The sequence below is a fragment of the Stegodyphus dumicola genome, chromosome 9, assembly GCF_044657685.1.
Source record: "Stegodyphus dumicola isolate Sdum_Otavi_A_Nest chromosome 9, ASM4465768v1".
Taxonomy (NCBI): Eukaryota; Metazoa; Arthropoda; class Arachnida; order Araneae; family Eresidae; genus Stegodyphus; species Stegodyphus dumicola.
The window spans coordinates 67,673,166-67,682,332 of NC_140776.1; the positions used below are offsets into that span (position 1 = coordinate 67,673,166).

A 9,167-nucleotide genomic window follows, 5' to 3' on the forward strand; every position below is an offset into this window, starting at 1 on the left:
CCAGTTTTACTTCGAATTTTTATCTTACCACATATCTCCTGTACAATTAATCACTAAAACATTTCCATAAAAGTGATTACAAAAATATTTTATATTTTAACAGTAGCAAATATTAAAGGAATGATCACTTTCTGTTTGAGATTACCGAGTTTATATTTGAAAGCATTTTTTGTAAAAGTATGTATGTTTTTAACAGCCATCAATCAATAAATACAAAAATTTGCTACTGTAAAGTCAAAACATGAGATTTTAAAATGTATTGAAAAAACTACTGTCGAGGCACCGATACATTTTACAATACAAACAACTAATGGAATATATATTTCAGCAAATACAAATTTTAGTTAATTATTCGAGTGCTAGTAAAGTATTTGAAAGTCCTAGTTATTTTTAGATAATATCTCGGAATAGGATCATATGGAAAACTAATTAGAGAAACCTAGCTTTTTGTTAAACTTGGTATATTCATTTGAATTACTTCGTTTTTTTAATCCGTTTCGCACCACTTAAGTTTTGCCATTTCTCCAGGGGTATCTCCCAAGGAGAGGGAAACCTTCGCGGGGACACTTTAAGGCAAATTGGCTCGTATTCACGTTGAGAAAAACATACGTAATCTCATGCAGCTAAGTCGACCTCTGGGTCGAACCACCTACTGTTGAATTGTTTGCCAACTCGGCCGCTGATGAGCCATTGCATTCAATCACATTTCTGAAACCTTTTTGTGAAGTTCTAGAAAATATAACACACTAAAAAGATCCATAAATTTTATTAAGATAATTCCTTTTTAAGAACTTCATAAACATTGAAAAATATGACTAGGTACACGAAAGTCAGCAGTATTAAGCGCTTAAAAAAGGATTTTTTTCCCTCCCAAAACAATAACTCAAGCTCTGTAGCATACATTCAGAACCTAATATTTTTAGTACTAGCATCAAACAAGAGGGGATAGTTCAAAATCTCCACAAATCCCGCTTCCATTTGGTAATTCTCCAGATGAGGAATTTTTCACATACTTTCTTCTCGGTGGTTTCAAAGGCAATTGATTTTCGTGAATTGGTTCAGGAGTCAAATTGAGAGAAATATCGGATGATGATGATCTGTATGTTGCACTTGAACTGTCGAACATATCAATCGCTAGCTAGAAAATAAAAAAAAAAAGTTACATTTTAGTACAATGCATTAATGCTATTACTCAAATAATGAAGTGTTTAAAAAACATACCACTTTTATCTAGCCTTTGTAGTAAAAAATTCACTGTATTTCTTTCACTATAATGTGAATGAATAGCATTTTAAACGAAGCGCATTTTTGGAGGCCTCTTAAAAGAAAAAGAAATTTATAAAAAAACAAAATGCTTTATATACCACATCTTGAAGAAAATCAAGTTATTTAATAGACTACATCAAAGCACACGAGAACTTCATCTGCTTAATTGGAGGAATAGCTTCACAATATTACCTTACTAATGAGGAAATCGCAAAATAAATCAAACTAAATTTTGATTAGAGAATACTGTTAAGTATACTTCAATAAGGTTATTTGATTTAATTTAAACATACGAGGTCTTTCTTCCAAGGAAGACTGCCTTTGTGTGGCGCATTTTTAAGCCAGCATTGTTGGGATGAATAGCCAGTTTTTCAGGACATATTAAGAGATTTTGAGTGTTCCTTTGAAGCGTAGGCTTTTAAACACACTGACTTACACTTGTTGCGTTACAAAGGTAATATGGGAAAAAAGCCACTTTTTTCCGTGTTTTTAGGCATTTAGATAGGCTGACGGAACGTACAGAAAATCCATTTGGATATGTATTAACTACTTTAGGTATCGCACAAATTTAGCCAATTAGATCATGGCGGATCCTTCGATTGCTAATGTAGGGCCAGGTAATCATTTTAAAACTAGAATTTCAAGTATATTCACGCATTCATACACTTTTCTACTATTTATACTATAACGATTTACTCAAAAAGTCGTGAACGTCTTCCATTTGCAGCATCAGTATTTGGATATAATGGATATCTGTTCAATGATTTAATTTTTTGAAAGCATACTCGGTCCTTCTTGCTTAAGGGCAGGGATGTTTTCGTGAAGGACTTTAAGGAAAGCTTGCTGATTTCACCTGGGAAAACTAAGAAAACGCTTATATAGTCGGTCTGTTCTTTGATAGAACATATCATGTGGAAAATGACCAAGAGCTCATTTATCAAGCGAAAATTTTCAATTGCTTTTTGAAAGAATATTACAGAAATTTAAATATTTATTATGTACCTCATTTTGCCACTTTAAAAGGATGCAGTGCAAATGGAAATCCCATCTTAAAAGAACACTTGGAGCTTCTATGTTACAAAGTAATAATTCAAAATACCGCGTGTAAATCATACTTAAATCTCAAATCAATAGCTACTCTCAAATGTTTCCAATCGACATATTTTTTTATCTGGAACAAAAACCTTTACAGAAGTTGCTTTGAATTTGAAATACTAATGTGGAATAGGAATTGCTAATCAACTAAAGAGCTGGACATTAAAACCATCCAAAGTTTTGGGAAAAAACTGCTGTGCAAGACCTCTCACAATTGCAACCAGGACTAAAGTGGCTGACACTTAAGCCGGGCTCAAATATGAAAAATTTAGTGCTAATAAAAAGGATCATCTGTCTCTATTGTAAGGGAAGTTCGGAAAAAATATCTATCAAGATATGGCTACAAAGATGCAAGTTGGGAAATTAAAAACTTCAGTTGAGGAACTAGAACTGCCAGTTACAAAGCTTGACTTGAATCACGCTTCATGCATTTCGTGGTATATATACTTTTAAACTTAAATTTAGATCTATAATTTATTTTTTAGATTTAAGAATATTATTCTTGATTGCAAGAGTGTGTTAGGTATGATACTTTGATTTGATACTAGGCATGGGAGGAACTTATATGAACAATTACTTATTACGGATGGAAATGTTAAGTATCGTTGTGTTGTTAAGTTTCGCCGATGCACATAACGGCAATTATACCGGAAAGTTTCCAGATAAAAAACTGTTCGATTTTTGACCTCACCACTGCTGAAGTGCAAGTATTATTGGGGTATATTTAACTCTTATTGGTACTGTTATAAAGCACATACAGTACGACTCCAATTACGCAAACTACTATTCGAATCGCTTTCAAAATTTCAGATTTTTTTCAAAATCAACTGAAGCAAAGGAAAAGGAGAAAGAAGCCCAAGAAAAGGGAAGAGCCAGAAGATGATGAAAATGACGTGTCACTTGAGGAATTAACATTCTTTTGAAATTCCTGGATATTCAAAAGTTAGTGCAGAGGATACAGCTGAATGGATGGTGTGTGATTTCGTCAGACCCTGGTTTCAAATTCTAAATGAGGATGAATTTATTGAAAGTGTGAGAAAAGAGTGTCGGGGAGAAAGATGACCTGAATGTCGAAGATGAAGCAGACAAGGGACCATCAGCTGGTGAAGTGTTTGCCGGCCTTGAAACTGCGATGAAGTGAATGGGGCGTCAGCCCGAGTGTAACCCCATGCAACTGCTCATTGTTAAGCGGATGCGCGACTTGACTGCTCGAAAAACGGATGAAGACAATCAAACAGCTTACTTTGATTCAGATGTTCAGCAAGCAATGACTTTTAACACTTTATAAGTACTATACAGTACGCTAAATAATATGCACGTAAAAGTATTGAGTTTTTGTTTTAATTAATTAAAACCTCTTTGTTTAAAAATAGTTTTTTTTTTTTTTTTTCTTCCCCATTTTCAACATATAGTTAGTATATACAGTAATTAAAGTGTACGCAGACCTTTTCGTCGGAAAAAAATCAATTATCCGAATTTTTGATTATCCGAATGGGGTACGGTCCCAAATAATTCGGATAATTGGAGTTGTTCTTTACATTTATACAATAAACATGTCAACCGCTTAATTCTTAACTTTTGATAATTGATATTTTTGAACAGAAACAGTGTATAATTCTAGGCTCCTTTAAATGGCAAATTTCATTCTATGTATAAATCAATAAAAATACCGCCTCTTTAATTACCCACCAATCTATCTACATATGGTAACGCTTAACATTATTTAGATGTTATTTACTCAAAGATAATTGGACAGTGCGTAACACTATGAAAAATGTTGGTATTCATTTCATCGTACTGATTCTATCGTTAACGAACACATGTTTCTGCAAAAGCACTGACTGGATCTACTTTGCAAAGCAAGAGAACCATTTTGAACACACCTTAAAAAAAAAAAAAAATGCTTCATGCTACTAGATTTATGAAGCATCTTGGATTCAATAACTACTTACGAGACAAAGTTAAATCCTATCCATCCAAATGTAGCTTTACTAATTTACAGTATGTACTTCAAACTAGAAGCTGAATCAAAGTTCAAAAAGGCCGAAAAGATATTTTTGTAAACTATTCTGAAAGTCTGTTTTCGTAGTTCTGAAAAACTTCACTGGTATTTCAATGAATTCAGAAAATGGAGTTTTAAATTTACCAATGTTTGCCTGATCTTAAATATATGTAAATTAATTTTCCGAAAGTTGGATATTTTCATCAGATTTTAAGCTTCACGTTCTCTATCAATGCTTTGCGAAGATTACTTGGAACACTTCTCTGTGTGTTTACCTTAAAATGACAAAGCACATGAGGGTATCTAGGGGAGAGGAGATGTGCTTTTGCAGATAATTTTCTGAGGGAAATTGGTTTGTATTCACGTTAGACAAGAGAACTTTAGCCAAATCTTTTCTACCACGCAAAATTAAACAAAGTCTACTTTGATTATTCCAGTATTCTCAATATGCCGTAGCTTTTATTCCTAACCAAACAGACTGCTTCTAATATGTTTTGACCATTTCTTTTATTAAGGAATTTTTTTAATTAAGCAGTTTTTAATTTAACACTAATTACAATTATTGTGCATTTTATAGACACTTAAGTTTAAACGAGTTTTCCCAGTATAAACTTGCACTACTTAAGAAATAGATGGTCCATATGGTTATAACGAAACGTTAATAGAAACCATTCCGATTAACGGGCGATACAAATATATTAGTACGGCTTTTGGAAGATCATTAAACAGTGATAACTAATTACTCACATGAAGACTCATCTAGGGACAATATATGGCACATTTATATTCAAATTTGATCCACTAATTAAATAAAGTTTAACTGAAATATGTTTCCTTTCATATACTTACAACTACTAAGCAGATCACGCAAATAGCTGCCAGAATAATAGTACCGTAAAATCCAATCGGCTTTCTGATGTCTGGTAAGGACTCCTGGCGCGAAAGACCATTCACTACAAAAGAAGCGATGAGAAAAGTATAAAATATTGTTGTTACTTTTACACCCCACACACGTGGTTTCCTTCGCTTTTTTTCCATTTCTTTCACCTGGAAAGATACTTGATTTTATTCATGTTAAAACCTAATGTTTTTAACCCTTTGCATCCAAACATTCTTTAGAATGTTCGATAATCAAGTCCAGGTCACATTTGTGCCTTTCCTTTTCCAGTGTACATTAAAATATTCTTTTTCTATAAAATAGTGCTAGTAATTTAGCCAACTAGTCGATAAAAGTTTAGGACATCGAAAACTTAGTTACTTTCTCTCAAAGTTTGGTTCCGGTGTCGAATTCAGGTGGTTTTCTGCTTTAGCTTAGTAGCACCAAATAATAGCACCGTTAGCTTAATAGCAAAAGCAGCTCATGATGCATAATATGACCTGCTGCTTTGTCTGCAAAGGATTAAAAACAATTTATGGTACTTACGGAAAATCCCGTCGACCATTTTTGCCCATTAAAGAAAAGACGCCAAACTACGCGATTTTTTGTAAAAATGAAAAACCTATTCTTCAAACAGGTTGGGTTTGGTGTAACCTTGATCATACGTATAAAGGCCGTTATTTTCGCGAAAATGAAGATATCTGTGATTTCGCGAAATTTGGTAAGTGAAAAATTTCTGATATTTTATTATTTGATGCGAAAAAAAGTATTTCGAGAAACTTATATTTTCTCGCAAAAATTAAAACCTAGCAAAAATAATTGCACTTACAGCATGTCTTCTTAATAAAAAATAATGGAAATTTTTAATGAAAAATTAAATATAAATAAATGATATAAAAATTTTAATAGAATGTTTTTCCTTGTATTTAGAAATTTTTTTCCCTTTGGTTTGGCGCCGTCTCTTGTGGTCGATGAGATTTTCCGTAAATACCCAAATTATTTATTACTGTAATACACGTACAAGGCACATTACACGAAAGATTATTTTTCCCATAAAAGCAAATAAAGCATCCTGTAGAAGGCTACTGTATTCCGAATAACGATACCAGATAATTGAATCAGTTATCGTAATAATTAGAATCCATTTCCTTGATTTAAAAGATAGCTGCAAATACAGTATTGCTGCATTATCAGAAAATGCACCTTGCGCGTACTATATTTCTCAAGTTTCATATTGAATATGTGCTGCTCATATGACCCCATGGAGGAGGATAGGAAAGAACAAGGTAGTTTCTTTTATGCAACCAACTCTCATAAATTGGTTTGTTTAATAGGAGTAATTTTGTTCTAATCTTCAATTTCTCTCAAGTAAATAACAAAAAGACATTTTATTTTTTATGATATATACTAATCTACAACAAAATATTACGAAGAAACAATTCACTCTCGATTAAAGTAACGTATTATTTAAACTTCTATTTAAATTATTCAATTTTATCAGCAAATTTAGAATTAATATTGTTTATAGTACAATTCTACTTCCGCAGTGTTTAAGAACAAATTTCACTAGTAATAATCAGATAGCCAAGCTTAATTTTACTTATTACGCGAAAAAATACAAATGAGAGTCAAGTAGATTGCTTTATATCACCTAAAATTGATGAGGTGGAGTTGACTATAAATAATATACTGTGTCAAAGAGCAAAGATTTCCATTTTTTAAATGCAGTTGAGTTCATTAAACTCTGCTAATAAATAAACTTTTTATGACCATAATCTGTCATTTTATACTAAAGTAAGCATCTTTTTTCGATCTTAAAATTTACTTATCATTTGATGAATGCCCTCTTAAGTGCTTATTGATATCCCAAATTTAACTGAAATGGTGAAAAATTTCTTCCTGTCGCTTTTCGATAGCTGTAGATCCCTTAAATAGAGAAAACGTTTATGAATACTATTTTTCCGAATACTAATTTTATGGACCCTTTCCAAATATGTAATTATTTATTTATATACACCATATTTATTTTAATATGAATATTTTCTATTAATGGGAGGTGCACACATTTTCCCACGTAAATAAGAGTTAGGCAACGCGATGCTCCAGTCTGAGATTCTTACCTCTCCAACTGAATTTTAAGTGCTGCACCTCGAAACCTGACACTTCCTAAAGAGTTCCTGAAGCAATACCGAAAACCAGTATTAAAGATTACTATAGTTTCAAAACTGATGATTTAGGCGGTTTTAAATTTCAGACAACTACATGATTATTTCCTTCAAATCTACCTAAAAATAAAAGCCCTTTGTGAGATATTTTTAAAAAAAAATTGAGCTTTGGAGTTTAAAACAATTTTGATCAAAACAATGATATAGTAGGAAAATAAGAATTAGATACAAAATATGTTAAATATGAAATGTAAAGCAAAGAAATTCGGTAGTATACTCTGAATTCAGAAAATTGCAATATATGCTTAAGCCCTTAGCATTTCATTACAGAAAGAGGTTACATCTTACAGTTACATCTAGTAATATATATAAGGGACGATTTTTTCCCTAAGCAAAAATTTTAAAATACAGTGCAAGGTTTCAGCCCTTAAATCTACTACTTAAGACTTTCAGTATTATTAAAAAAAGGACTGCATATTTTGGATACCAGCACCTTTTAAGCTTAGAACATTCTTTTCGCATAAGATGAACTAAAATAAATTTATTATAAACGTTAAATTGAACACACAAAAAAAGTGTTTAAAATTAGCATAATTCGTGAAATTCTTCCGGAATTTGCAACAAACCTTTCATTCATTACATCCTACGCAATATGCTACCTGTCTTTTTAGATATTGCGTCGTAACATTGCATTTTAAATAAAACACGACAACTCGAATATCATAACTTTACAGTTTACCTCAATTCTATATTCATGCATTATTTACTTTATGCTACTTATGGATTTTACTTTAACATTTAAAAACAAACATTGCAATCGCTTACGAAAGTCAAGAGGAGAAAAATAGCTTGTTTAAGTATTTAAACTGCTCATCACTTTAGCAATGTCTTTCCTTATATTCGAAAGAAATTTTAATTTTAAATATAGTTACTTTGAATTACTAAAAATAAATTAAGCACTTAATATCTTGAAATACAAGTATTTATATTCTTATTAAATACAATACTCTTTATAAATGTTCCGTTTGATAAAATATGAAATGTCGGATTAAATATTATATAAATTGTTTAACTTATGTATGTTTGAGTGCAAAGGAATAAAACTGTGCTACAATGCTACAGAATTTCTCCCAAAATTAAAAATTTGCTTACTCTTAAGGGCGACTCACACTCAGCGAAGACATCCGCCATGTTGGTATAAAAAGAGATAACAGAAAATGTGATTGGAAATTTATTTTGGTGGTTCACAGTCATGCGTTGAAACACATTAGAAACAGAATGTATGCAAATTGCAACGTGATGTCAGAAAACGTAAACTATACATATCATAGGAAGGGAAAATTAAATAAGAAATAGGTCACAAACGCTAAGGGAAAATTAAAAAAAAAAAAAAATTCCAGACTTAAAGTGTAATTAATTCATTTTCTGAAAGTTTTAGATCAAAAACAATTTTTTTCATGCAAATACAAAGAATCTTCAGAGGTGCACACAACTTTTTTTTTACAATAAATAATATATTTTAGTAGCACAGAAATTTATACAGAAGTACTACTATTTTAATTCTAAAAGAATAATTTATTCACATATGACGGCTCATTTGTTCTACAGTGAATTAAAATTTTTAACTTCATATTAGAGGAAAGAATAACCCAAGAAATCGGTTCGCATATTTTCCCTCAATAATCTTGATAGAAGGATTGTAATCGATCATGTTTAGGCAATAAATTATGGGACATTATTGAACTTCAACTACGAATTACGG

At 31.5% G+C, this 9,167-nt stretch overlaps 1 protein-coding gene across 1 annotated transcript; it reads right to left on the bottom strand.

The window, feature by feature from the left end:
• Positions 1-750: 750 nt before the first annotated feature.
• Positions 751-8,670, bottom strand: LOC118193706 (uncharacterized). Its single transcript, XM_035364833.2, has 3 exons — positions 8,558-8,670; positions 5,213-5,410; positions 751-1,138 (listed from the first exon to the last, which is right to left on the bottom strand). Exons 1-3 carry the CDS (start codon positions 8,657-8,659, stop codon positions 932-934), a joined length of 507 nt encoding a protein of 168 aa, XP_035220724.1. The 5' UTR covers positions 8,660-8,670; the 3' UTR covers positions 751-931.
• Positions 8,671-9,167: the final 497 nt, after the last annotated feature.

What these genes read in the sequence shown, in the direction of transcription:
- LOC118193706 (XM_035364833.2), bottom strand. Translation starts at nt 8,659, where the DNA reads ATGACTGTGAACCACCAAAATAAATTTCCAATCACATTTTCTGTTATC. An exon ending in AGTGTGAGTCGCCCTTAAGA is followed by an intron (nt 5,411 to 8,557) that starts GTAAGCAAATTT and finishes GTATCTTTCCAG; the next exon opens with GTGAAAGAAATGGAAAAAAA. An exon ending in GCGTGATCTGCTTAGTAGTT is followed by an intron (nt 1,139 to 5,212) that starts GTAAGTATATGA and finishes TTTATTTTCTAG; the next exon opens with CTAGCGATTGATATGTTCGA.